Source organism: Berkeleyomyces rouxiae (assembly GCF_048999995.1).
Source record: "Berkeleyomyces rouxiae strain 22BRR77 chromosome Unknown BrBRR77_ptg000004l, whole genome shotgun sequence".
NCBI classification, from domain to species: domain Eukaryota; kingdom Fungi; phylum Ascomycota; class Sordariomycetes; order Microascales; family Ceratocystidaceae; genus Berkeleyomyces; species Berkeleyomyces rouxiae.
This window is the reverse complement of record NW_027396494.1, coordinates 2,481,868-2,509,518: the sequence shown is the minus strand read 5'-3', so window position 1 is coordinate 2,509,518 and position 27,651 is coordinate 2,481,868. Positions and strand designations below refer to the sequence as shown.

The window sequence follows — 27,651 nt, the reverse complement described above, 5'->3', positions numbered from 1 at the left end:
GAGGACACCCATCAGCATGTCTCAGCCGGGCAATCCAGATCGACCAGACGTTGTACCATGCGGTGCGGCTGCACTGCATCAAAAGCTCCCTTGACATCGAACGTCAAGACTGAGGATTCCATCTGGCGGTCCATGTAGTACTCCAGAGACTCAACCAGACTCAGACACATGTCTTCAGCGCTACGCCCAGGCACCGCCCCAGCGTAGTTGTCCCCAATGTGTCCCTTCTCTAGGGCCCAGAGCGAGAGTCGGCGGGCAACAATCCTTTCCAAGCACTTGGCCAGAGTTGGCAGCAGCGAGATGAGCCGGTAGAAACGCGGCGACGACCGGTCCTTCTTGTTTGGCTTGGCGAGGGCAATCACCTTCGCTTGCTTGAAGGGGGAAGGGTGGAGTCCCCAGGAAAAACTGACCTTGAAAAGATAAGTGATCTGCTTCCCCAGAGCGGGCCAGGCTAGCTTCAGGGCGTTGTTGGAGAGGCTGTCTAGACCGGGCGCGGTGTTCTGAGGCTTCCACAAAGCAGCTTTGACCTCGTGCTTCGTGATCGGCTCGGTCCCGACTGGGGCTTGCGACAAGTCTGGAGGGGGCAAGTCACCCGGGCGAGAGGATGGCATATGCACGCTGCGGAGAAGTGCAATCTTCTCTGTGGTGTCCTGCACCGTGGCCTCTGCACCCTCCGCCGGCGCTAGCGCTGGCGATGGTCGAGCGGGCGGTTTAGTTCTCCACTTGACAATCTGGAAAATGTCTCGCGCTTGCGTGGCCTTGGCGACCCTGTTGTCGTAGAAGTTTCCCGCAGCTTTCTTGAGGACCATGCCCAGCCGCTTCTTGGCTTCTCTGCGATCCTTTCTCGTCCCCCGTTCCGCAGTCTCTGAGTCGGCGTTGTTGACACGGTGCTTGGCTGACTGCTGTTCTGCGCTTGCCTCCCTGCAATCCTTGTCCCACCAGGGGAAACTTTTGGCCTTGCCGAGCGACCTGGATGTCGACGCGTCGAGGGCTCCGAGAATGACTTCCTGAAGAGTCCGTGCGAAGTCATCCACGTGTTGAGTTTTTTCCGCCCGGGACAAAGGTCTCCTGCGTATACCTGCGACTAGGGCGTCCATCAAGGGCACCCCCGCTTTGCAGGCTGCAGTGAACTTCTTCCTGTCCATCTTGTCCATGACGAGTCGCCCAGGAGGGGCTGCAGCCGTCGGCTGGTCGGCAAGTGGCAGAGTAATTGTCAGTGGGAAATGGTCGCTCCCGCAGGTGTACTCGTCTCTGAGCTCGGCGGTCGCGCCAAGCGCGAACAGAGGCGCCGAGAAGATCGCCAGGTCAATGACGCTGCCTGACTCGTGGGTGGGTTCTCCATCAGCGTTACCGAGCAGCAGTGCCCTCTCTTCCATCCATGACAGCAGGAGCTCTGCATCCAGATCGTCCGAGGCGCTACGGGGGTTCCAAGCACTGTGGTGTAGGTTGAAATCCCCAGTAATCACCGAGCGTGGTCCCGGCTGCATCCTTGTGAGAAGGTGAAGCGCTTCGCCCGTGTGGGAAGAACCTGCCTCCGCGTTGTAGAGGTTGACGATGGTGTATGAGTGTCCTCCGTGTACCACCTCAACCATGACCATGTCTGGGTGCTCCTCCCTCATGTACGCCTTCTGGAAGCGAAGACCGCGCCTATTTGTCGATACGTATGTGGCAACTCGGGGTTTCGAGCGCCAGTTACCCTCCGGGACAATTGCCTGATAGGAGGGGTGTCTGGGAAACGTTCTGTTCCCCGGATCTGCGCCTGACGGGGCCTCTTGGAGGCAGACCACGTTCACCTGGTCTTCATGCGCCTTCTGTAGCAACGCCTGTGCACAGGTCCAGGACCTCTGTACATTCGCCGAATTTATGTTCAGTACCGTAGAGTTAGGGTTTCCTAACATTTACAGAACTTCCCCGACGTTGTCGTCTACCTGCATTGAGTCCTGTGTTTCAGAGGATTCGCTGGAGGTGGGCAGGGAGGAGGGCTGGCTGGGCGACGAGGAGACGGAGGATGGGGGAGCCTGGGGGCTTGAAGGGCTCTTGTCCTGTGTCGACGGCTGGGGCTGGGTGGCGGTGTTGTCGGCCACGAGTGGCGCTTGGGTGGGCTTAGGGGACGGTACCTTGTCTCCCTGGGCGGCGGCTGCCGGGGTCGAGGACGACGTCACGGTGTCGGCCGGGCATTTGCGGTCAAAGTGGCGGACCCGGCAGCGTGTGCAGAACGGGAAGCGCTCCAGGGTGTTGTCAGGGGAGACCATGTGCAGCTCTCCGAGTGTCGCTACGCGACGGGGAACCGCAGACGGGGCTACAAGGCCTTCGTGGAAGGCGATGTGGGCGCGGAAGGTGGGCACGCCCGCCTTGCCAACGTACTTCGACAGCGTGGCGCTGGCGGAGACGACTCCAAAGGCCTGTTCGATATCCTGACGGACAGCACCGCGCGGGCGAGGCGTGGAAAGGGGCAAAAGTTCCGGCTGATTGTTTGTCTTTATTTTACCTGTCTACTCGCGAGGTATTCTCGACATACGACAGGGGACTAAAACTAGTACCAAGAAATACATACAGAAGCTAAAGAACCAAAGACCCAGAATCATGCATACAGAAAATCCCCACAGCACGAAGTATAATGACGGAGGGTCCCCCGACCGCCCAGCGCAATGGCTGTCCTTCGCTTGTAAGGCCCCAAACAAGACCCCAAGCCTCGGCCTTTACCCTGTAGAAGACCAAACCCAAAAGAAAGATAGAACATGACAAAAGAAAAGTAACAAAGGAAAGACAGGAAGTAGAGAGAGAAAGGGAGAACAAGCAAACAGACGAGAGTGGCAGCGCGCGCGCTAAGCCGAGAGGCCCGGGGTAGCCCCCGCACTGGGAGGTGGAGGGGCGGGCGGTGGTAGGCTCGACGGGGAGCGAGCGGGAGGGTCGGCGGCCTGTGGGTGCACCTCAGTCCTCGCACGGCGGTGGGCGAGTAGCACAGTGGGTGCTTTAGCTGCCTTGGCGGCCAGCCAGGTGGCCCCGCGCTTGGTGCCTATCAACTTCTGGAAGAAGCTGCGGGACACCCGCTGTGGGTTCCGGGGGCAGACCCAAACATGTTCTGGGGCGGTCTCCGATCCGCAAAGGGGGCAGGAGAGCACGGCGTCCACATGTTCGAAGCGGCGATGGTAGGCCGCAAAGTCGCCATGGCCGGACAGAGCAGTCAGCACTGCGCGGGCGAGCTTGCGATCGGTCTCGTCAAGGAGACTTGACCAAGCCTTCTTGGGGGGTTCAACTGGGCGGTGCAGATGGGGTCTGATGACGCGTCCCTCCTCTGCCCACCAGGCGCGGATTGATTGATTGATTGATTCTTTATTTACCTGTCTACTCGCGAGGTATTCTCGGCATACGACAGGGGACTACAAGTAGTACCAGAAATTACATACAGAAACAGAAACCTAAAATCCAAACCATGCATACAGAAACCCCCCGCACAAAGTGTAATGACTAAAGTGTGTCCACCCGCACCAGGCGCGGAAAGCAGAGTCGAGACGGGAGCGGAAATAGTGGCGGGCCCAGGAGAGCGACATGCCGTCCAGCCAGGTGTTTGCAAAAGTTCCGGCATCTTACTGCCAAGCCGCGGCGACATCGCCAGAGCCATTCCGGGCTAAAGACATTTTGTCATCGCTGATTAAAAAAAGATGAAGGCCAAAAAGCGATCACCACATTCCGGTGGACGTGTATATATACATTGACAAGACTGGGACTCGAACCCAGGCGGATTTCTCCATCAGGAAACTTGCGTTAAGGAACAGCCTTAACCTGACGCCATAACCAACTCGGCCATCTTGCCAATTGTTGTTGTGAAGGCTCACTCAGGTTGGAATTATAAAGGGTTCTCTTTTGTGGGGACGCCTCCATCGTAAAAGAATAATACTGAAATCCCTTTGTTCACATATTTTCTACGACGACGGTATCAAACAAGAGGCAAGACTGTTCTCTGTAAGTAGATGTATAATTGACTCAAGGGGCTGGTTGTTTGTAGCACAATGTGTAACCTTCCGGATGCGTCTCCGGTTATCACCACGTGATATATAGCCCTATCTTCCTACCAAGACTAGGTCCGCTTACATCGGAAGGGCCATATCATCACAGAGGGTGTGATGATGACGACATCTGCTAGTCACATGTTCACAATCTGTCTTTGTATTGTGGTATTTCTTCCATATCAAACCATCAGTCTCATCTTGAACAACAAAAACAAAATCCACAGACCTTACCAATCACCAGCCCCATTTTGTCATCTTCGTTCACTTATCCATCAGCACTGATGGCTCCAGTGTACATCTATTCCAAAAGCCCCATCAACCCCACAGCCCTCGAAGCCTCTCCATTGCAGGGTGTGGCGCCAGTGACTATCTACTCGTCAAGTCCCATTCGGCCGACTACTGAAAACTCAAATCGCGACAGTACGAGTAACGTCAAAGACGGCTCCGGTACCACCATTGCCGACAGCAACCGCCGCAACAGCAGTATTTCTTCTTCTAGTAGCGTATTTGCCTTGACAAGCTCATTCTCTAATACTGTCCCTACGCAAGCTGTGAATAGCCGGCCAGGGAAGCAAGTCGCTAAGCACTCGCCCACTAAACAGCTCCATGCAAGCAACGTGCCTACAGGTCCAGGCGCCGACCGTCCCCGTACCATACAAGACGGCAGCTATTATGACCAACCAGAGCACAAGTCACAAGCCTCGACCTCTATACTGGCCTCCTATCTTCCGGATGTGACCGCCGATAACAATAGTGACGACTCAGACTCCGTCCTGTCCCATCCGCATGGCTACCAGCAAAACGTCCACGCCTTTGAATATACAGCCAGCCAGCGTGCCGCACACGAGGCAGCGTCGCGCAACCACACACTCGCTTTCAACATGGGCATGCCAGGTCAAGAAGGTGATGTGCCACCGGGCTGGAATGTCACGCGGCAGTTTGTAGCGGCGGCTTCCCAGAAGCTGGCCTCGGCCGAAGAGGACATGTGGAATCGCATCAACATGAGTCTGGGTGGATAAGCGCGTGCTTCATAATTGAATTATTAGATTGGGGGCAGTAAAGCTGCAACTCTGCTAGATTGAAAGTCAGGCTCTAGTGCTCAAGTCATGGAATGATTGTAGGGAAAGATCTGGCATTAACATGCAGCCCTATGTATTCAACCTTCATAGACGATACATCACAGTGATTACGCTCCTTCTACGAACGCGGGCTTTGGGCATACATCTTAGTTATAGAAGCATACATAACTATGTATAGTTAATCAAGGCTTTCTCAAAAGCCATTGCCACTTACAATCCACGCTCCACTCTTAAGCAACCGATACTATACCTTTCCATTTGTCCGCTCTGTCCGCTCACCAGCCTCTTCCCAAGACGTCCCACCATGACATAACAATGCGCAAGAACAGCTCTTTGAGGAAAGCCAGGCCAAGCAGCCTGCTTTCGGCGAAGCAAAGAACAACACCGGCTGATGAAATGGCAGAAGCCTGCCAAAGGAAAAGGAAAGAAAACAAAAAAAGGGTCGTGCACGGCAGCAAGTCGCCTCCTTTCTCCCCCTCCCCTTCCCCTCCCCTCGTCGCCGTCAGCCAACTTGTTAGTCAGCCTCACGGAGTCCAGCCATTATCACAGACTCTTAATGCCATGCCATCAACCAAGCCCGCACCTACCACGCTCGGCTCGGCAATGTGCGCGCGCGAAAAGCTAAGCACTACCCAAAAGAGGGCTTGCAGAACCAGTCTCCGGCTCACATCGAAAATACGAAGCCTTGCTCGAGAGACAAAGCAAAGCAAAGGCCTCTGAGGGCAGACACGGTAGCACTCGGGGATCTGCCAGTGATCTACCGGGCTACAGAGGAAAGAGGCAAGCTTTACTGTCACAACTATCTGCCCCGAGGTCCTAGTTCGCATGGCTTCAGGTCAGAATGACATCGATTTCGACCCAAGTCCTTTGGCCCTGTGTGCTTTTGTTTTCTCCTACTTGCCATTTTGGTGCCTTTGTACCCAAACAGCGAATGAGATACTAGCTGGCTAATATATGTCCACTTCAAGGGTTCAGCCACAGAATAGACGTGCCGCTAGAAATTCACGTACAACCCATGATTGATTGATCAAACGAGGGACACAATGATATTGGTAGTTATGACCAAGAACGTACTTGTCTATAGCTACTACATGTAGTCATCTATGTATGTATGTATGGACATTTGTATGTGCGTAGATGTAGTGTAGTGTAGTATGAGGATGCCAAAAGTACTGCCCCCTCAGCCAACCAGAGCAGGGGGCTCTCTGAAGTTCTGGATATAGCAGCTTCCCAGGCTCAGCAGCAAGAACCTGCCCCGTCTAGAATAGAACTCAGTGGAAACAGCAGGAGACAGAAAGAAAAAAAAAGACCAAGGACAGAACAAAACAAGAAGGAGCGCGGGAGATGAAATGAAATGTCAGGGTACGTGGGAAAAGGAAAGAGCGCCAGGGCTATGAGGAAGGAGGGGTGGAGTTGGTTGCTATTCTGAGCGACGCGATAAAATAGACCCGAAAGCCGAAGGAGAGAAAAGAAAAGAAAAAAATTAAAGAGAAAAAGAATGTAAAAATAAACGACGGACTTTGAGTTCTATTCTTGTTGCTACTTTTTTTTTCGTGTGCGTGGTTTTTTCTTCATTTTGTTGTGCCGTTTCAATTTATTTTTTTTCCTTGGTCTTTTGTCAAGAGAACAAGATCCGGCCCCGCAGATCCGGACTCACGCCTCACCCGGGCCCATCTACGCCATGCGGCCCTTCTAACAGCTGCCGGCACACTTGGGTTTCCTCTGGTGCTGCAAAATGACACTGTCTGTCTGGAGACGGGTCGAGAGGGGGAGGCAGAGAAGTAAGACCAGCGGAATGTCATGGTGGCTGGGGCTGGGGTTATAGTGGTAGGAGGAAGAGGAGACTTGCCAGTCGTAACTAGCACGAGTGTCTGTGAAAACGGGAGACACTAGCTTTTCACGCTATCCAAGTAAGACGTGCATATCTACATCTAGTTATTCAAGTCCATAGTTGGCCAACTACTTGTGTTTGGTTCTGGATCTAGAGCAGTTTCTTTCGGCTGACTCTATTTGAAGCCATGGATTCTTTTTTTAACCCCTGGCGCTCTCTCTCGACTAGACAAGCGGCCCTTAGCAGGGACAACACCGGAGAGTATAACTGGCAGCTCAAAAAGTCGACAATGGCTTGTTTTGTCTTGCTGGTGGAAATGAGCCAAGGGAGTGTGAGCTTTTGGCTCTGCTGTTTCTATTTGCGTTGCCGCACACTGCAAAACAAATACCTGCGCCTCTTTGCCCGGCACGTAACTATAGTCCAAGTATACAGGTACAGGTATGTACAAGTACAGGTATACGCACCCCTAGCTAGCACGCCGTGCCTCACGGCAGCTTGGGATTTGCTTGGCCAAACACTGAGGAGCAGGAGACAAAGTGCCAACATTCGCTCCTGTGTAACGCCGGAAGGGCAACAGGTACTTGTTCTTGTGGAAGTCGGTTGCAGAGCAACTGGGAACTGGTGATCTAGCGGAGCAAGTAGAGCGTTTCTTTGCGGTCGGGGGAGCTTTGCTGTACCTGTAGTCACTTGTACAGGGGAGGGAAAGTCTCTAGGGAGGGAAACGCGTTGCGGATGTTGTGTGAGTGTATGCTTCTTGTGCACATACGTGTACACGTGCGTGTGCAACGCGTAGACCCCCGGAGCTTGTGGCCCCGAACTTATGTGTGTGTGTGTATACAAGGAGTCCATTCTTGTGTCTGTGTTTGTGCAGCCGGCACTGCTCTCCGCGGGCTGCTGCTTTAGGATTTCCGTTTCGATCTCAGTGGTCTTGGACAGCGGCGTCTTTCTCCCGTCAGTCAGAGCCAGAGTCAGACAGGGCACAGCTGCGGCTGTGCGTGTGCATAGAAGCAAGAGATGTCGCCGCCCACCAAATGCCGTTTTCCGAGACCAAGACCAGAACCAAAAGCGTAAGCACAAGCATAAGCAAGAAAGACATGCGCGGGGCGGACAAGCAGTTCTGCATCCAGCCGAGTCGGCATTGTTGGCTCGCGGTGTAAGTGTGTAACACGAGAAATAACACGGCGTGTAGGGCCGATCTGTTCAGTGTGGAGGCCCTGTATTACAGCCCATGCATCCCCTGTGCAGCCCCTGTGCAGCAGTAATTCACCCCCTGTATTGCAGATCGCTCCAGTGCAGCGGCCCTAGAGTCCAGTCTGCAGCCCTGAACATCTGAACATCATGTCAAGCCGGCTGGCCGGCAGGCTGCACAGGACATTCTCCAATGTCAAGCCCTCAAACAAAAGATTGCCGAGACAAGACAGCAATGAAGCAGCAAGTGTGACAAGTTCAAGGGATCGCGGAAGCTAGAGAACCCAGACAAAAAAAAAGGAAAGAAAACAAAAAGGGGGGCAAAGCAGAAACAAGAAAAAAAGAATTAAAAAAAAAGTCACAAGATATTGCACTCTGTAACCCACAAGCTTATAGACAGCCTGGAACACGGCGGATTGCCGATCAGCAACGCTTTTTGTTTCGACTGGCTCTTGTCTTTTTTTTTTTTTTGAGGCAGCGGGAGTCCTCCAGGCCGAGCATGGAGGTACTTAAACCTTGCACTTTGCATTGAAAACAAAAGGAACCGCCAGAACGCTAGGAGTCAAGAAGAGGCTTACTTATTATTCACGGACTCGCTAATTAAGCAGCTGTCAGTCAGCCGTGTTTGTCTGGAGTGGTGTTTTATATTCAAGGACAGCAGCTCGGATTTGCTGTGTGGCTATCTTGAACCAGCTTGGCTTGGCTATATTTGTCGTCTACAGTATTTACATACAGCCTTTCCTCGCGAATCCATGCTTATTACTGTGCTTTTGGGCATCTCCCCCAAGAATCCAAAGCCCTCTTAAGCCCCAATAGCGAGCCGCTCATCCAACAAGCCATGCGCAGTGGTCAACCACTGTCGATACTCACCATGGTGTAGTTGGTTATCACGTTCGACTGTAACTTGAAAGAATTGCGATCGAAAGGTCACCGGATCGACTCCGGTTGGTGAGAACATTTTTGACGCCGTCATCGGCGGGGCTTAATTTATCTTCATGATAGTTTGGTAACCCTAACCCTACCGTTGGCAGCACTTTGATGGTCTCTATTCATATCCAGCGTCCATTTCATATTTGAAATCCTATAGCTTGACAAAGGATTTCAAAGCTTTTTCCCAGCAGTTACATAATTAGTTAGTCAGTTGGCAGCATGTTCTGCCCTAGGCTCTAGACAGGCACACCCCGTACATACATATGTACAACCCTAAAAACGTGAACTCCCCTGTCAGTGGCTCGCCCAGGTTCCGTTGATCTCCCGCTTTGAGACATGCACAGGGATTACCGGCGTCTGTGACAGATCTGAGACGAGGCTTGACTCTGCAAAAGGCTTAGCTATCCGGTTGTCTACATACACAACTACATATAGATACATGTAGCCAACTATTGAATTGAGCGTAACTAGCTGAAGAAACTTTGAGCCAGACAAAAACCAAGAACCAACTACATAGCATGGTGTTGGCAGCTGACTTGAAAAGAAAAAAAAGAAAAGAAAAATAACAAAAAAAAAGAAAAGGGCTCCCACGATATTGTGCTCTTTCTTTTTCAGGAACCAGGAACAAGAATCCCTCCAATCGCCCGACAGAGGTACAACTGTACAGCTACATAGCTAACCAACTACAAGCACAGATATGTACTCGCTACTTGCAACTATGGCCCGTTAACACGCAAGCTCAAGGTCAGGGCTACCGGCTGGGGGAGGGAGGGGCCTGATCTGGCCTGTCCAGGCCTTCCCTGGCCTGTCCTGGGGTCAAGGGCTGAGATGGAGGTGGAGATGGGCAGGCCTTTGTCTGTGCTGTTGCATCCTTCCTGGGGTTGCTGTTCCTGGGCTCCCTCGTACCTCTTCTCTCTTCTGTGAGTCCTGTTGTTAGTCCTTTTTCTTCCCTCTTCTGTTCGCTCTGCTGGACTAGCTTTAAATGAGGCCACCAGCGGCAGCTCCGGCAAGCTTCTTCCGAACAAGAAGTAGGGCAGCTTGCTGCCTGCGGAAGAGGAGGGGTAGTCTCCGCCAGCCATATCATAGTTACACATCTAATTCAGACAGGTACAAGTGTGTATAGTAAGCTAGATCGTTGCTTCCGTTTCTCGCCGATATAAGACGGGGTCTTTTGTCCTCTCGTGGTGACGTGGACAGGTGAAAAAAAAAAGAAACCAGATGGCCCGGCCAGGCCAACATAACAGCCAAAGCCACGACAGCCCAGCAGCTGGCTAGGCTGACTCTGATAAGATTCTGGCTGGGCCTACTATTGCACCACTTATATTTTGTCTCGTTTTCAAGGGGCTTACAACTCCATTGGATCAGCGGGCTCTTTGCTTTGGGGGGTTGTGGGGGGTCAATATGGCCAATGCACTGCAAAGAGGCGAGGGGGGAGGAATCTTATCAAACTTGCTCTATCCCATCACATGCAAGTAAACATCGAGCTTGCTCGCTGCTACTGGCTGTCCAACTTTACTCCGTCATGTGCTGGCGAGGCCTAGAGAACTCGGACCAGGTGGAGGGCTTTTTGACTCCAGTCATAACTCAAGTGGCCGGCAAGCCCAGGGCCCTCTGGCTCGCTTGGAACAGCATAAGCCGACTGATTGGATGTCAAGGGGTAAGTCATGTTGTATGTCGCACCTGGGTTGTACATTGTTGAAAGATGTGTACCTACAAGGACACCTTCTGCCTTATCCCTTTTCCATCCGTGGCCAATGACACCGGATGGGTCCTTTGGGGTTTTCGTTTCTTCCTCTACTGTGACCCTTCTTGGAACTAGATTGCCCATGAGGCCTAGACTCTCCCTGGGCTCCATTATCTGATAATCTGGGCTTTATGTGCTCCTGTTTCTTGTCGTGTCCTGATTGTCGTTGTTTACACGAGGTTTCTGTGTAGTGGCCAATAAGACCTTTCAACAATGGAAAAAGAAATGTCTACGCATGAGGTGATTTCACATTTATATTCAGCTGTATGTTCAGCCCATTTGGATATGTCGTTGGACTGTGTCGTTGTTGTTGTTCGACAGATGGGCCTTAAGTAAAATGTAACCACAACGGTTGGCATCTTCACCCGCCGCTTATCGCACTTGCAGGCCAGCCACTTGCAAATAAGCTGTGGCAACAAGTCGTACAAGTATCCTCTAGCCTGGATTAAGCGTACAAGCATAAAAGACAGGACTAGGAAAACAATGGCAAAGTTTAGGCTTTTGCCCTGGCCGAAGCCAACAATAACCTTGGCTGCCGGCTTGACTCACCTTGAGATGTAGAAAACAAGGCTGCCGCTTAGAGTGTATGGATATACACACCACCAGTAGTATTTTTGCCTTTTTTCCCCTAAATTATCACTACCTAATTTCCTTTTGGTGCCATTGAGAAAAAAAAAATCACGCGCGCCTAGAGAGACCAAGGCTTAATACAGATCTAACATCCCTATCACGCAGGTACAAGAGTACAAAGGTACAAGAGTACAAATATGCTTGTACCTATGTACCTATGTGCAGACAGACTCGGGCTTCTAGTACTCTTCTCCACCTCTTCGGTTAAAAAAGAAGCAAGGGCACAGGCTTCGATGGAGCTTCTAGCACACTTGCAGCGTCTCTTTTGGGCATGCACTCTACCCGGCTGACCGGGGGGCAAGAGCCAGCATTGGTTTGGGCGGGGGTGGAAATGGGAATGGCAGTTACTGATCACTCATCACTGATCACGAGCGTCCAGTAGGCAACTGCCATCACACAACCACAAGTGCGTGTGTAAAAGTACTTGCAAGTACGAGTAGCTACCCAACGTGGTGCCTATCTCTGCCCAACTACCTGTAGCAATGAACTGCGGTGCAGGCTGGCCTCTTTTCAAATTTTTTTTTCACCCAACCATCATAAGCAAATTCCGTCTGTCCCTACTGGCTGAAAAATCCCCTTTCAAAAACTCGAGCTACACGACCGCCATAACTATTTTCCTCCTCGCCTCAATAGACAGGAATCCGTCGGGTTCGGGTGGCTTCACGATGCATAGCAGACGTTAAGCTGACACTGCCGACCCGCAACTGTTGTTCCTGTCTCTTCCCTAAACGAATTGCGCGTAGCTGCCTTGCCTTGCATGGCATGTGCAAACGAACACATCTGGCAATCACATGCCGAAACCCATGTGGCTGGAGGAAGCTACCGCATTGTGCATCGCGCACTACTGTAGCTCAAGGGAGCTGTCATATTGCTTGGTTGCAAGTTTAACAGGTAGTTGCGTAGTTGGTTGTACGCACAAGTAGTGCGATCGTGAGCTCTGGGACAGGGAAGGAACAGACGCTCTTGCCGCGCACAAAACGAATTGAAAAAAAAAAAAGACACTGAAAGGGAAGTTGCAGCCTCAAAACTAGGGCTGTACAATCAAAATTCCAACCAATTTTTTTTTGAATTCTTCTTTGTCGCCATAGCGCTTGTGATCGCCGGTATTCCTCTTAACCTTCTTCCTTTTTTTCTTCAACTCCGCCGCTATGATTCAACGGTCGGCGTTCCATTTTATCGCCGATTTTCCTTTCCTGCCTGTGATTCGCCAGGCTGAGGTCTCTCCATTTCCAGCCGCCACGCCACCGATGACAAGGCCGTGCTTCAATTCTGCCAGCAGATTGGCGCCCGAGTCGCCAAGGTCCGCGTGTGAAGGCGTGTGTGCTGCTGGAGTTATAGTTAGCATACAGAAAAACTTGGACGTGTGCCAACCGTCGTCTCATCTCGCATTCGGAACACTTACATCCCGGCTGTTCTGCTTTATGCCGTGGCTACGAATGTTTACAAATACAATGGGCGACAGCTCCAAACAGGGCCGTTCGTTGTTGGCCAGCGTCATACATGGCTAGTTAAATACTAAGAACCCTTCTCGTTTAGGCACACAGCTGCCTGCGCTGTGCAAGCCGAGCCTTGCTGACCATAAATCATCACAATGGACTTTGTTGACTCTCCATCGAGACTGCTGCTCCGGCTTCTTTCGCTGACCCATGTAATCCGTAGCTCAACTGGGAGCCCTGACTGGGAACTTTTAGGCTCCCAGGCCATCTTCTATCTTCCGTACAGACACCCCTCGCTGCCACTCTCCACAACATTAGCTTTACTTTTCTTTGCGCGGCTTGCCTTTTGGATGGCTTGGGCTGACTCGGGCTAGACTGGTACTAACCAACTACACGTACTTTTGGCTCATTGACCAGCTCTTGGTCGTGCTTTTTTTCTGTCTCAAGCCTGGGCCTGGCAGCAAGCCATGCGTGAGTGCGATATCCTTGGACTTGGGAATGATCGGCAGACTCGGCATCTCAAGCCTCGCACAATTATTCGTGTTGATTTTTCTCCAAACTTCTTTGTCGCTTTTTTTCTGTTCCCCCTCCCCCCTCCCTCCTCTGCTGCAGGTCCTTAGATACCGACACATGCGGTGACTCTCTTACCATTTTGGCTCTGCTTGCATACTATACAGGCGTCATGGCGATACTGGGCCCGTCTAATTGGCTTCTTCCTTCCATCTAGACCTGGCCTCGCCTTGATTCTGGCCCGGTCAAGGCAACCCCGCCTAGGGATTTAACAGACTGAAAATTCCACCTAACAAACCCAACTCCCCTTTGGAGTTCATAGCCATGCAACCTTTAGGGTTTTTTCCCTGTCATCCATTTAAAAGTACCTACCGCCTGCATCGGCTGGAAGCTTTGAAGTCTAGGTGCGTCATAGATGGCAAACGAGAGGGAGGGGAAAATGAAGAAAGAAAAGTCGTTGATCCTGGCTGGATCTTTCACCTTCTACTTGGGCTGAAGCTTGTACTGGTTGGTGTCTGTACTGCACTGGAAGCAATCACCCACTAAACAGCCTTTGGTCTAATACGTGTACAGGCCTGAGCACTGAACATGTTGAATGCCTGCGTGTATTCTGTAGCAGCCGTGAACCACTTTAATCTATACAGCCTCTGTCTGTTGCACTTGTATCTGCCTGTTTTGTGGCATGTGCTGTTGTGGTGTATGCAGCATTTGCTGTGTCCACCCGGCGCGGCTTGGTGGAAGAACACAAAAGATGGAGGGGCAGGAAAACAAACCACAAGTCAAACGGCCTTTTGCATGCAAGTCCGCTCCCGACACACTTGTACACATGGACATACATATGTACATATCAGCAGCTGTTGGCACTCAGATACCGCTCCTCTATATTTTCTTACCATTGGTGACTGTCGACAAACAGGGACTGCCATTGTTAATTTCCAGATGCCGGCGATGTCTTCGGTTTTTAGACCCCTCGGAGGTGCCAGGTTGAAAGCTTCTACCATGTTACAACAAAGGACTTGGCCCGCCTCAGTTTATCAAAAATAAGAACAGCAAATAATAAGTATACGAGCGGCAGAGAAGCCCGCGAGTTGGCGGCCAGCGACGTCACGGACATGAGCTTTTTTTTTTCGCCCTCTGTTCTTTTTTTTAGGCTCTTGTTCTTTGACTCGTCCGTTTTTTTCTCGCCAATCATTTGCAACAGCTTCATGTCGGGCAAGCCTTGTCGACAATACGACTCCAGACGTACGTGCACTGTTCTCCGAGGCTACCTAGTGAGCAGCTAGCCTGGGGGCAGGGTGAGTGTATGGTGGCCCTGGTCCACTTCCCCCACCAGTCCCGCCCCAGTATTCGCTGTTATCTGGCTGTGTACTTGTATTTTTTGGTCAGTTGTGGTTCGGTTACCAAAACCTTGTGCTATGGTGTGCTGTGCCTTGAGACTGTCAAGATGCCGGTGTTGGCGTATCGGATGGGGGACAGACTGGCGGAGTGGCGGTATTGGTGGGCTTCCCGAGCTCAAGCTGCATTCTCTCTTTGCTTTTCTCTTTCTTGTTTTTTTTTTTCTTTCCTGATGTCCTTCTCACCCCATTTTTTCTTCTCACGCCAAGGGTTTCCTCCGACCGACACTGCCTTGCAGTCTTTCTTCTTTTGCTTCAACCTGAGCTACAGCCATTCTGTCTGGCCTAGCTATACAAGTACAACTAGAACCTCGAAAAGCCGCATTTGAAGGCCGGGGGTGGGCCTCTAGAGCTGGCTTTTCCTTGGTTATTCATCGTGCCTTTCAACGATGATATCCGCCTGTGGCACACTTGGTCTGGCTCACTCGCCCGCCGCACAAAAATCGACTCACATGGCAAGCCTCTACTCGCCAATGTTGCTGTTTATTTTATTTTTATCCAAACATTTATCTCTTTTCCCACGTTATTCCCAGAAGGAGAGCCATCTCTTGGCATTCTAAAAAGCTTCCTTCACTTTCTCTGGCTCTGTCTTTTCTTGTCTCCCTGGTCCCCTCTTCCAGTATGTCCCTGGCCGGGAGACCCCTGCTCCATAGAGCCTATAATACATCTATTCTATGATACCAGACTTGGACCGGCCGCAGACACAGGCACAGACACCCACACACACCTTAAACCTCACGCCCAAGTCCATTATCCCACACCCATTTTTGGCCTCTGTCTGCCATACCCCCCTTCTCTCCCGAGCTCACACCTCTTCTGTCTCAAGTCGTCCTTCTCTCTCGTCCCTCATCTTTCTCTCTGGTCCCCTCGACAGTACCGACTATACATAGAATACATATACCCGAGAGCTAGCACCTTCTTTCTGTCCCCCGAGTTCTCAGTTCGAAAGAATCAGCTTTGATTTCATTCACAGCAAACGAATTGGAATTATACGACATCTTACGCTCCTTTCCAACTCTTTCTGCTTCGACTCCGATTTCAACCTCTTCTTTATTTCTCCTTCTTTCTACATACTACTTTTTGTCTCTTTTTTTCTTCTTCTTTTCTTCTACTTCTTTTATCTTTCATCTTCACCTTTTCCTTATAGCCGGTCACATTGTTTATCTCTACAAGTTTTGTTCTGATCTCTTCCATCAATCACGCCTTATAGACTTGGAGCAGCTTCTGTACAAAACATATTGTCATCACTAGTTGCCTTCTCATCAACCGAGCGACCGATCACTTCGAGATCTCTCTTCAACTACGTTCAAAGTTGCCGCAATTAAACTGTGACTACGACCTCATTAGTTCCGTTCTTGTCCTGCATTAGTAGGACTTGTTTAGCTCAAATCCTCCCACTAAAGAGAACGACCATGGACTCCAGCGAATCTCACATGTAAGTCAATTCTTAGACACACACTGTTCGGCAGAGTATCATGACTAACACCACTTACAGTCAGCAGCAGTCCCGGTCTAACCTAGACAGCAGCAACTTCCCCTTCAGCACTCCCACACCCATCAAGTACCGTCATGATGACCCTCCTCGCTCTACCCCCATGGTCACCCTGACTCCTGGCGAGATGTCCATAAAAGCCGAGTCAACCATGTCTCCAAGCATGTGGCACACTCCAGCATCTGCCAGCCGTTCCCGTCCTGCCACTATTCACGAAGCCTTTTCATCATGCTGCAGTGGTGATGACCACAGATCTCTCCCCGCATGGGACTCCTCAACCATGGCCCTTCAACAAACACCCAACGACCCCATGTGCTCTTCTCGCCCTGTCTCTATGCATCAGGACTTCTTGAACCCCATGTCCTCAGACTACAGTATGTCATTGACTCAATCCACATCTAAAATGCCACTCTCTAACAACATCTATCTAGACTCTTGGACGTCACGCAAGTGCGAGGAAAGTTTAGAATTCCCTGACATGCAAATCGGTCAGGCCTACACGGCCGATGAGGCTATTCCTATTCTGGACCTACGTTTCCAGAACGGCCAAACAGAGAGTATGGACAGTACTATTGCCCGCAAGCGAACGTCTGGTTCCTCTTTCACCATGTCAACCAATGGTGCCATGTCTGACATGTCTTCCTACGAAGATTTCTCCAGTGCTCTTTCCGAAGCTCCTTCCATGAGCTCGGATTACCCTCCGCCTTCTAACCGCACCTCTCTTCTTTCTTCGTGCACCCAGCTTTCGCCTGTGGCTTCCCCCCGCATGGCAAACCAAGGCCGCACTGAGCTAGTTCGCACTCAGAGCCGTGGTCATGCCTCACCCTCTCCTCGCCCAAGCGCTCGTGCTGCGCCTTACAACGTCGATGTCGGCCGTGGTAACAACAAGCGCTGGTCAACAGGCTCCTATGGCACTCAGCAGAACCGCCATGCTGCCCCTTATAACATTTACCACTCAGCCGCTAGTGACATGTTTGGTTCCCGGATGGCTAACGGCCCGGATCCCTCGGCTGTTGGCGCTGGCATGCCTATTGACTACACCGGCCTGCAAAGCACCCAGCAGAACCCCTATATGATGGCCAGCGGTCCCTACCGCAACAGCATGTTGCTGCCTACTCAGCTTCCTTCTCAAGTACCTTCTCACCCATACTCTACGGATATGAATACCCTGCATGCCCCTCCTCCGCTGATATCCCATGGCATGTTCCGGATGCTCCAGAGCAATGGTGACCCCTACGCCATGCCAGCTCACTATGGCGACCTCTCGGATCCCCCGGATCTGTATTCGGCTCTCAACGAGGAGCAAATCCCTCCTCCCCCCGAAGACATGAACCCGTCGGACCCTGACTTGATTCCCCATGAACAGGAGCTGCGCTTTGAAGGTGACCTCTACACCCCTCGCTGGGTTCGCGGTCACGGCAACAAGCGTGAGGGTTGGTGTGGTATCTGCAAGCCCGGTCGCTGGCTTGTGCTGAAGAACTCGGCCTACTGGTACGATAAATCCTTCACCCATGGCATCAGTGCTACTACCGGTAGTCCGTTCCAGGAACCTCTGGAGACACGGCGCATGGACGGCAATCCCGATGTCTGGGAGGGTCTGTGCGGCAGCTGCAATGATTGGATTGCCCTCGTGAGCAGCAAGAAAAAGGGCACCACGTGGTTCCGACACGCATACAAGTGCCATACGCACTCAAAGATCAAAGATGCGCCCAAGCGCCGTCGTGAAGCCAATCAAAGCCGCGCGCTCGCTGCATCAAGCATGGCCAAACCCAAGGTTGAGCCTCAGTTGCCGCACACACCGCCGACGCAGCACATGGACCCAAACCCAAACTCCAACTCCAACCCTATCATGCCCATGACTATGGCTAGCAACGAACCAGGAACTCTGTCCATGTCCTCTGTGCCGGTGTCGATGCCCATGATGTCGGGACACATGATGACATCAGGTAGTATGCCACCGCACATGTCGCAGCCGACGCCTCCCTCGACGTCTGCATCTCCTCTGCCCTCGTCGGCACCGCCAATGAGACCAATCTCCCAATTCTCGCGAGGTCTACCACCACCTATTGCCGAAGGGGCTCCTCCAGGAATGATTTAACAGAGGAACAATGAAAACAACAGAAAGAAATGAAAGAACGAAAAAGAAGGAAAAAAAAGTAGCGTTGTGTTTTCTTTTTCTTTACGCCCGTTTATGCCCTCCCCTCTCTCCTGCTTTGTCTTTTACCCTAGCCACCCTTGTTTTTTTTTCATGTGTTTTTGTCTTTTGTTTGCTATCTTTTCTTTGTGTCCAAAGAGGACCAATATCTTGTTTACCTTACGACACCCCGATACCCAATGAAGAATGAGAAACATAAACATCGCATCACCACCATCATCATCACAGCTTAGAATCCTGTTGTCCCGGCTATCTTAGCATTGCTAACACTAGCTTTTGGCAAGAGGACTCAATCTGTATGCATTCTTTTCCTTCTCCTTTTATCTTGTTATCTGGATAGACTTGTTAGTCTGACAGTGGATATAGAGCCTTGTTTTTTTTGTTTGGTTGCTTCCCTTCTTTTTTGGTCTTGTTTCTCTCTTGAACTGTATGCTTGTCCGATTTTGTTGTTCAATTCAGTCTTTATCTTTTTAGAGTTTTCTGGTGCTCATCTTTGGTGTTCTCTCTCTCTTTCTGTTAGATATAACCACTCCTCATTGATACAGTTTCTTGGAGTTTTTTTTTTTTTTTTTTTTTTTTGCTTGTTCCATGGGTCCATCTCTTCTCCACTCAGCTGTTGTCCTTAGCATCCGCGTGCTATATTGGCTGATTTTTTTTGAAGGTTTTTGTTAGTTGTTTTCCCTTTTTCTCTTGTATGGTGGATACAAGATGAGTCTTGATCCACGTTATTTTCCTTTTGCTTCTTTTTGTTTTTCTTTCGTTCTTCTTGATTTTGTCGTGCTAGTTATTAGTTACATAGAGATTTCGGGAACCGTTCAGCGGCGCCTGTATGCTCAACAATATTTTACATGCTTTGATTTGCTTGAGATGAATCGTCTGTTGGGCGGGTGTCTGATCTGCCTGGCTGAAAGAAACGTGACTTACACACAGGCCAATGGCGTCCTGTTGGTCTTTGCGTCTTTGGGCTTGGGATTTTTTTTTTGTATGTTTCCATGGAGAAATAGAAAAATAGGAACAAGAGAAAAATAAAATAAAAGAAAATATAGTCGACGAGCGCGTCTTGCCCGCGTCGCTCATCCGTCTCACACGTTCACTTTTGCTAGCTATGGGTATCAGCGGGGGGTTTTGCTGCCAGAGAGCCAGCCTTCCAGCCCACTAACTACACCATGGAAAAAGTGGTTATAGTGTGTTTGTAGTTAGTTGGTGCATACGCAGGCAGCGTTTCAGATGAGAAGCCGGTGGCTGGTGGTGCGCTATAAGATTCCTGAGCTATCATAAGATAACTATAACTAGCACATCAGCTTAGGTGTGTTGTTAAGGCCCTCGTGAGACGGAGTCAGTTGGCGGGGGAAACACGGAGGACTACAAGTCACTATAACTAGATAGGATGATATGTACGATTTGGTATCTGGTTGGATGGCCCCGCCGTGGGGCTGGGTTAGCTGAAATGCTCTAACCATTATGTTGATATCTTAAGGTCGTCGTTCTATATGACCAAGGGAGAGGAAGAGGGAGAAATGGGATGAGGGGATCGAGAAGAGACCAGACGCTTGGGGCCAAACATGGTATGCTAGGTTGGGGAAGGCGCTGGGAGCGGAGCAGAGGGCGGGGCCTGGCACGGGCGCCGGGGTCGGGCGCCAGGCGTGTTGCATGGGGGTGCCAGAAGGTGGTGGGTGGTATGTCTTCTGCCTGGTATACTTTGGTACGAGGAAAAGTATGTGAAGAGTGCAATGGGCGCCACGGCTCTGGCCGAAAAAGAAGACAGGCGGAGAGTAAGAGGCGGGATTGGGCGGGGTGTGGGGGAGGCAAGGACGAAGTCGTCGGGGTCTCGGGGAGCCGGGGTGCTGGTGCGGCGTGGAGTAGACAAGACGCGGGAATACCTTGATAACTACAAGAGAATATGGATCAAGGCAGATCTCAGAAGTGTGCAGGTCAAAGGCCCAGCCGACGCGTCTATCAGGCGATACCTTAGCGTCCGGGCTCCGATGGGCTTGCTACGGCCGTTACAGGGGGGCACGGGGGGGGAGGGGAGGGTGAAGGAGACTCTGCTGCAGGCCGACGGCGGGTGCGGGGAAACGGGAAACGGAGTTGTGCGTGTGCAACGCAAGGACAGGCCGACGTATGGGGTCGGACCAGAGATCAGATCAGATGGTAAGTGTAGACAAGTGGTGCAAGTGTGTATAGAGCCAACACGTGCGTGGAACAACAGAGGCCAAGGCAGCCCGTCAAATTCAGCCCAGCTGGCGGTCTCGTTGCGACAACTGGCCCGAGCTTCTTCTGGGGGAGGGGTGGGACCTTTGAGAGAGAGAAAAAAAAAAAAAGACTAAGTATCTAAATCAGGATGAAGCACTCACAAGAAGTAAGTAGTAGGTGCTTGTGGGCTTGTCGTAAAAGTAAAGAAAGAGCAGGTGGGTTCAGCGCCAGCGCCAGCTAAGCAGCGAGAGTGCGAGATCTAAAAAAAAAAAATGTGCTGCGAGCTCTGCGAGAAAACAATCTCGTCTGAGAAAATATGCACGCACTGATGGTAGGCTTTGGCTTTGGCCTGAGCTTGGACCAGCCACTCAGCCTCACGCAGATGCACGCTGCAGCTCCGGGCTCGCCTTGATCGCGCAGGCCATTCATTCATCCGCCTGATGTGCGCAGATATACAGGCACAGGTGTCCCAGTATGCACTCTCCAAGTTCAAGTGCCCCCCAAATACTCTCCAAGTAGTCATCCGAGGATGCAATGGCACTTTGCACTTCTGTCCTTGCATCTACTCTCCTCCCCCGTCTCCCCCGTCTCCCCCGTCTCCCCCGCACGGCACCCTGACCGCCCCTTCACCACCACCCCCCCTCCTAAGGCCTGCAGATAGCCTCGGAAGCAGCCATCAACACCGGGTGTCTGGCTGTACCCCAGGCCTAGGACATGTTAGATTCAGTGATCGGTGGGAGACAAGAGACGACATGGTACACGGTGCAGTTGGGAGTAGATGTGTCTGGAGAGCCCGACTCGATTCGCCTGTTGTTCAGTGTTAAGGTGGTTGATGTTGATAGTTAAAGGGTTAGCTACCAGTAGTCAGTGGCTAACCCTATCATGGATGCTTGGAAAAGCGGGTCTTGGCTAGTTCCTCTCATTTGTGTAACTAAACCATGAGAGTGCTTGGTCACACAGAAACGAGCAATTAATGAATGACGTGAACTTCACCGCATCTTCCAAGAAGCTTCAAGAAACTTAACCGATGTTAAGAGCTCTTGAATCTACGGCATGCGTCTTGGGTCTTGGAAAGAGCCCGCCTCGGATTGAGTTACAGAAGCAACAGACCACATATGGGCGAGACTTTGAAAGCATCCCATCAACAGACAGGCCAGCGTCCTGCCCCAATAAAAGGTTTCTGGATCATATAAAGTCATTTTTAGTTTCAAATTTTGGTGTGGGACCGTTGTTTCAAATAGTAAACCCAACCCTGAGCCGTGGGCCTGCTGGCTTCTGTCCCGCAAATCGTAGGGCTCCCCTTCATGTGTGTCTGGGTTAGAGCATATTCCAGGACCTTCAAAACGTAGGGTTACTGATCACGTGACCCACCGACAGAGGTGAACATCAGTCCATGTACATGCCGAAAGCAAAAACTCAATCGCCACTGACTGGCCACGTCTTTTTGCGGCTTCTTTGTCGCATTTCCCGCGCCTGTCAAATTCTGCAAAAAGCGAGGCATCATGGTGGGCAAAGTTAGCGAGCGCGTCCTCCTACGCGAAGGTAAGCAATTATCACGGCCTTGTGGGCGGGCAAAGCTCCTGCCGGCCCGGGGTTGGCCCGATTTACTGACGCTGACGCCGCTGGCTGCGCAGGCCTTGAGCGAACCGACAATGGCATGAAGCAGACGACGTGGCCCGAGGTGGCGCCAATTAACCAGAAGAACTACTACACGTACGTACAACCCCCCCCCAATCCCCGGTGGCCGCGGTTGCGCCGGCCTTGTGGACGAGGCTGGCCTGGCTAACAGCACAGCTCGACCGAAACAGTGACTACATGAAGCGCGATGACCAGATTCTTGCGTTGAGACTACAGGGCGATGCGGCGCGCGAGCAGATTATCCAGACCGCCAAGGAGCGGGAGCGCGCGCGTGCCCAATGGGCAGCCAAGGATCTGGACCCGGAGGCCCAGGCGGAGACTACAACGGATGCCCAAGCCGAGCCCCAAACCGAGCACGACAGCCAGGACGGCGGCGATGACGAGTCCGGCGCAGAACAAAAGCCCGACCGCCTTGATCTGGACCTCGACAACCCCGCACGCATGATTGTGATCCACCCCGGCAGCCAGAACCTGCGCATCGGCTTTGCCAGCGACCCGCTCCCCAAGACGGTGCCGATGGTGCTTGGAAACAAGGCGCCACATACCGAGTCGGAGGAGCACGAGGCTCTGCCGCGGCGCAATTTCGAAGAGCAGACGCTGGAGGGCCAGTTTGGCGACGAGTGGAGCAAAAAGTACCGCAAGCTCTCCGAGGACCTGAAGATTGAGATGCGCGCCAACAAGCACAAGGTGCTCCCCAACAGCAAGGACCTGGTGGTCAACTACAACCGCCGCTCCGAGGACGAGCGCATCCCGGTCCACAACGACGCGCTGCAGGTCGAGTGGACTGACGTGTCGTTGGGCGAGGCGACGTGGACCGGCAACGACGCGCTGCGCATCCCAGACGACTCGGAGCCCAAGTACAAGCTGTGGTGGCCGATGCAGCACGGCTGGCTCAACGAGGATGACTACGGCACGTCGGAGCATCTGCACGACGACTTTGAGACGGTCGTTGAAAAGGCCATGCGCAGTGAGCTGGGGCTGCAGAGCAGCATGGAGTGGAAAAAGTACAGCTGCATCTTCATTATCCCCGACCTGTACGACAAAAAGTATGTGGAGCAGATGCTCGAGTCGTGTCTGACGTGGTTCGAGTTTAACCGCGTGTGCTTTATCCAGGAGAGCATGGCGGCGACGTTTGGCGCCGGCTACACACAGGCCTGCGTAGTGGACGTAGGCGCGCAAAAGACATCCATCACGTGCGTCGAGGACGGCATGTGCCTGGAGGACTCGCGCATCAATCTCAAGTACGGCGGCTGGGATGTGACCGAGACCTTTGTGCGGATGATGCTCTTTGACAGCTTTCCCTATGAGGAGATCAATCTTCGCCGGCGCTACGACTGGTTGATGGCCGAGGAACTCAAGATCAAGCACTGCTCGCTGGCCCAGAACCTTGTCTCGGTGCAGCTAATGACCTTTCACGTGCGCGCGCCCAACCAGCCAACGCGCAAGTTCCAGGCCAAGATGTACGACGAGGCGTACCTGGCCGCCATGGGCTTCTACGACCCGGCCATCTTTGACAACACGGCCAAGCTGCGCGGCCGCCGCAAGCTGGTCGACATGTCGTACAACTGCTACGAGGCCGACGCGCCCGACGACCCGGCCTCGGCCGCCCAGCTGGCCGTGCTGACCATGGTCAAGCCGTCGCTCAAGAACAACATGGTGCCCGGCACGCAGCCCGGTCTACTGGCACAGGCGGCCGCCGGTGCCAACGGCGTCTCAACGCCCGTCAAAGACCGCTCGCAGCCGTTCAACTTCCTGGCCAAAGTCAACGAGGGCCTCAGCTCGACGCCCGCCACGTCCAACGCGCCCTCGCCCGGGCCCAGCGCTGGCGGAGGCCCCGACGGCGCGTCGACGCCGCTGCCGCCGGCCTTTGTCTTTGGCCGCGACACAGCGACCGGGAGCCCCGCGCCCGGCAGCGTGCGCAACGGCACGCCCGGGCCGTCCATCAGCGGCGGCGGGGCAGCCTCGGACGCCGGCGCGCCGCCCAGCACCAGCACCGCCACTGTCCCCGCCGGGGCGGCGGCGGCACCGCACTACTCGGCGACAGAGCTGGCGCGCGAGCGCGACTCGGTGCTCGCGCTGGCGCCGCTCGACGTGGCGGTCATGACGAGCATCTCGCACGCGGCGCGCGGCGACGAAAAGAAGCTGCGCGAGCTGCTCGGCAGCGTCATGGTGGTCGGCGGCGGCGCCAAGATCCCGCTGTTTGGCAGCGTGCTCGAGGACAAGCTGCGCGCGCACCGGCCCGACCTCAGCGACAAAATCTACGTCAGCCGCAGCGCGCGCGACATGGACGAGCAGGTCGTCACGTGGAAGGGCGCCAGCGTCTTCGCCAAGCTGCCGACCAACGACAGCTGGATCACGGCGTTTGAGTACGAGCGCCTCGGCTCGCGCATCCTGCACCACAAGGTCATGTGGTCGTGGTGATGCGATGCGGCAGGCCCGAGATGCGGCCGGGCCGGCTTGTGTTCTAGTGATTCGTGGGGCAGGGGCGGCGTCTGTTTCATGAGGGTCTCGGCGTTGCAAGGCGTTTTTTCTGTGCTTGGGCGAGTACACTTGTACTCGTTGGGCATACGTGTGTCTGTGTTTGTTTTTTTTGGTTCTTATTTCCTGGTGGCCTCTCTCTCTTCTAATCCCATCTGTATTATCTCGCCTGTCTCTTTGGATCGTCCACTTTGCCAGCCTCCTTCGCCTCCCCCGCCCCTCGCCCCGTGCTGATATCAGTTCTCAGGGCGGTGTAAGGCTCTGCACCTCGACACAGCCCAACCCGGCTGACTAAGCGGCCCAGGGGGGCGCAGGCAAGGATAAAGCTCCTCGAGCTCCTGCTATGAGCTGTCTAGCGCCAATCGAAGCTTTAGGCAATTGTTTAGTTCCTTTGAGAGCCCGTTCTCCCGTAGTTTTATTCACTTTTTTTTTTCCTCGCATGTGTTGACGTAGGGGGGGGCGGGCACGACCAGACTTTATAGCCGTCCAGCCTCGCTCTTCTTTTTTTATTTTTTATTTTTTTTAAAAAAAAAGTGCTTCCTCTGTACTTTTTCATCTTTCCCGTTGGGCTCTTTTGACTGAGACTTGCCGGTGATTCTTTTGTTTTGTCTTTTTGCTTCTTCTCCCTTTTTTCCTTGCACTTGTCTCTGTATTGTATTCCTGGCTTGACGTCACACGGGCCCCGTCCAACTTCTTGTCTGGCTCCTTGGCCAGCCTCCACTAACCAGACCGCCCGGCCGCCCGCCAGCTCTCTAACCCCGCCCGGATCCACCCCAGCCGCAGCTCCGAGCCGCGGGCTCCATCCACTGTCTCCGCCCGGGCCCAACCGCCACTCTCTCTCGGCCTGCCATGGCTTCTCTGCGGCGCCGCGTGCGCGCGCTGCTGCCGTTCGGCCCGGCCACCACGGGCCTGCAGGGCACGACGTATCTGCTGGGCATCGCGCTGTTTTCCATTTCCTTTCTGGTCTTCCTCAACAGCAGCGTGTCGTTTGTCATCACCGACGTCATTGGCCAGAAGCGCGCGGTCGGCGATGTTGTCGGCACGCTGGGCTTTGCCGACGAGGCCGTCGCCCTGGTCATGTGCCCCGTGTGGGGCTTGCTTTCTGACCGGCTCGGCGTGCGCTGGATCGCCGTGCTGGGATACACTATTGTAGCGGCCGCCCTGACCGTCTTTGTCCAGGCGCGCAATGTCTATCCGCAGCTGTTGTTGGCACGAGTGTTCTTTGCCGTTGGTGCTACCGCCTGGTAAGAATAAACACCCCCCTCCCCCTCCCCTCCCCCGGGGTGCCCTTGTTCGCCACTCCCCTTGCGCATACTCCTCCTCGGCCCGCTCCCTCCCGTGTCTCACCCCCTCCCCCCTCCCCGGCCCCGCTAACCAATCCCCTTCCCCAGTGCCACCATGGTGACAGCCATCCTGCCGTCCCTAGCCGACGACCCTCCTCCGCCATTGGACTCGCCGTTGTCGCCATCCTACAACGCCGACGCCAACGAGACCTCTCCGCTATGCGCGACAACCGCGCGCGAGAAGCCGCCCGTGCTCGCCGGCTACGTCGGCCTCTTCACCGGCTGCGGCGCCCTGGTCGCCCTAGCACTCTTCCTCCCGCTGCCCGCCCGCTTTGCCGAGCAGGACGGCGTGTCGCAGCGCGAGGCCGTCATGCGCAGCTACTACGTCGTCGCCGCCGTCGCCCTGTGCGTCGCTGGCTTTGTTGCCGTTGGCCTGCGCGGCCTCAAGGGCGAGGAGGGCAAGGGCTGGCGCACGCTGCTGGGGCTTGCGCCCAAGGGGGGCGCCGCCGGTGCCGACTTCGACGACGTAGACAGCCCGTCCTACACGCCCTCCCGCCGCCCGCTGCCTTACCTGCATCTCATGCGCGCAGCGGTGCGCCTGGGCTTCGTCGACGCCGAGATCGGCCTGGGCTACCTCGGCGGCTTTGTCGCGCGGGCATCCACCGTGGCCATCTCGCTGTTCGTGCCGCTCTTCGTCAACACATTCTTCATCGACCACGGGTTCTGCCACGGCTCGCCCCACGACCCATCGCCCGAGCTCAAGCGCGAGTGCCGCTCCGCCTACATCCTGGCCGCCATCCTGACCGGCGTCGCCCAGACCACCGGCCTCCTGTGCGCCCCGCTGTTCGGCTACCTCGCGCGCCGTCCGCGCCGCTGGAACGCGCCGCTCATCGCCGCAACCACCTTCGGCATCGTCGGCTACATCGCCTTCCCGCTGCTCCCCAGCCCCGAGCTGGCGCCCAGCGGCGGCCGTCACGGCAGCCGCTGGGTCCTGCTGTCCGTCGCGCTCATGGGCGCCAGCCAGATCGGCGCTATCGTGTGCAGCCTAGGCTCGCTGGGCCGCGGCGTCATCGACTCGTCGCCCGCGCCCGCGCCCTTTGGCCCCGCGCCCGTGCTGCCCCAGACCGACGACTGCCCGCCGGCCCACCACGACGCCGACGCCGAGTACTGCGAGGCGTGCAGCGCCGAGGAGGCCGAGTGCCTGCTGCCCGGCCGCGCCCACGCGCACGCCGCCATCTCGCGCATCCAGCTCAAGGGCTCCATTGCCGGGCTGTACTCGTGGTGCGGCGGCGCTGCCATCCTACTCCTGACCAAGACGGGCGGCCGCCTGTTCGACACCGTCTCGCCGGGCGCCCCGTTCTATCTCATGGCTGGCTTCAATGCCATGCTCCTCGTGGCTGTGCTGGCAGTCGATGTGGCACGGGCGCGCGTAGTGGAATGTTGACCATGGACGGAGAGGAAAATGCCTGGGGCGGGTGCGGCTTCAGATATTCCGTGAGGCCATTTGTTGGCTGAATGCTGCTCACAATTTGCCGTTGGCCCTGTTTGGTTTCTTTTTGTTTTTGTATATAGATTGCTTTTGTCCCGAATTTGCCTGATATCACGTTATGTTTTTTTTTTTTTTTGGTTTTCGTATGCCTTTCCTTTGTCTATTTCTTTG

At 53.8% G+C, this 27,651-nt stretch overlaps 5 protein-coding genes across 5 annotated transcripts; 4 read left to right on the top strand and 1 right to left on the bottom strand.

Moving 5' to 3' along the window:
• Positions 1-11: 11 nt before the first annotated feature.
• On the bottom strand, positions 12-3,622 carry BROUX77_004934 (uncharacterized protein; the record flags this gene model as incomplete). Its single annotated transcript, XM_073749751.1, has 4 exons — positions 12-1,712; positions 1,929-2,414; positions 2,931-3,256; positions 3,592-3,622. The coding sequence occupies 4 exons, from the start codon at positions 3,620-3,622 to the stop codon at positions 12-14; spliced, it is 2,544 nt and encodes an 847-aa protein (XP_073605391.1).
• Positions 3,623-4,291: 669 nt separating this feature from the next.
• Positions 4,292-5,029, top strand: BROUX77_004933 (uncharacterized protein; the record flags this gene model as incomplete). Its single annotated transcript, XM_073749750.1, has 1 exon — positions 4,292-5,029. One exon carries the CDS (start codon positions 4,292-4,294, stop codon positions 5,027-5,029), a length of 738 nt encoding a protein of 245 aa, XP_073605390.1.
• Positions 5,030-16,164: 11,135 nt separating this feature from the next.
• On the top strand, positions 16,165-18,342 carry BROUX77_004932 (uncharacterized protein; the record flags this gene model as incomplete). The annotated part of the gene is made up of 3 exons (XM_073749749.1): positions 16,165-16,187; positions 16,248-16,618; positions 16,676-18,342. 3 exons carry the CDS (start codon positions 16,165-16,167, stop codon positions 18,340-18,342), a joined length of 2,061 nt encoding a protein of 686 aa, XP_073605389.1.
• A 3,752-nt stretch (positions 18,343-22,094) lies between these two features.
• BROUX77_004931 (uncharacterized protein) lies at positions 22,095-24,651 on the top strand (the record flags this gene model as incomplete). The annotated part of the gene is made up of 3 exons (XM_073749748.1): positions 22,095-22,134; positions 22,227-22,305; positions 22,401-24,651. The coding sequence occupies 3 exons, from the start codon at positions 22,095-22,097 to the stop codon at positions 24,649-24,651; spliced, it is 2,370 nt and encodes a 789-aa protein (XP_073605388.1).
• A 906-nt stretch (positions 24,652-25,557) lies between these two features.
• Positions 25,558-27,435, top strand: BROUX77_004930 (uncharacterized protein; the record flags this gene model as incomplete). The annotated part of the gene is made up of 2 exons (XM_073749747.1): positions 25,558-25,952; positions 26,100-27,435. 2 exons carry the CDS (start codon positions 25,558-25,560, stop codon positions 27,433-27,435), a joined length of 1,731 nt encoding a protein of 576 aa, XP_073605387.1.
• Positions 27,436-27,651: the final 216 nt, after the last annotated feature.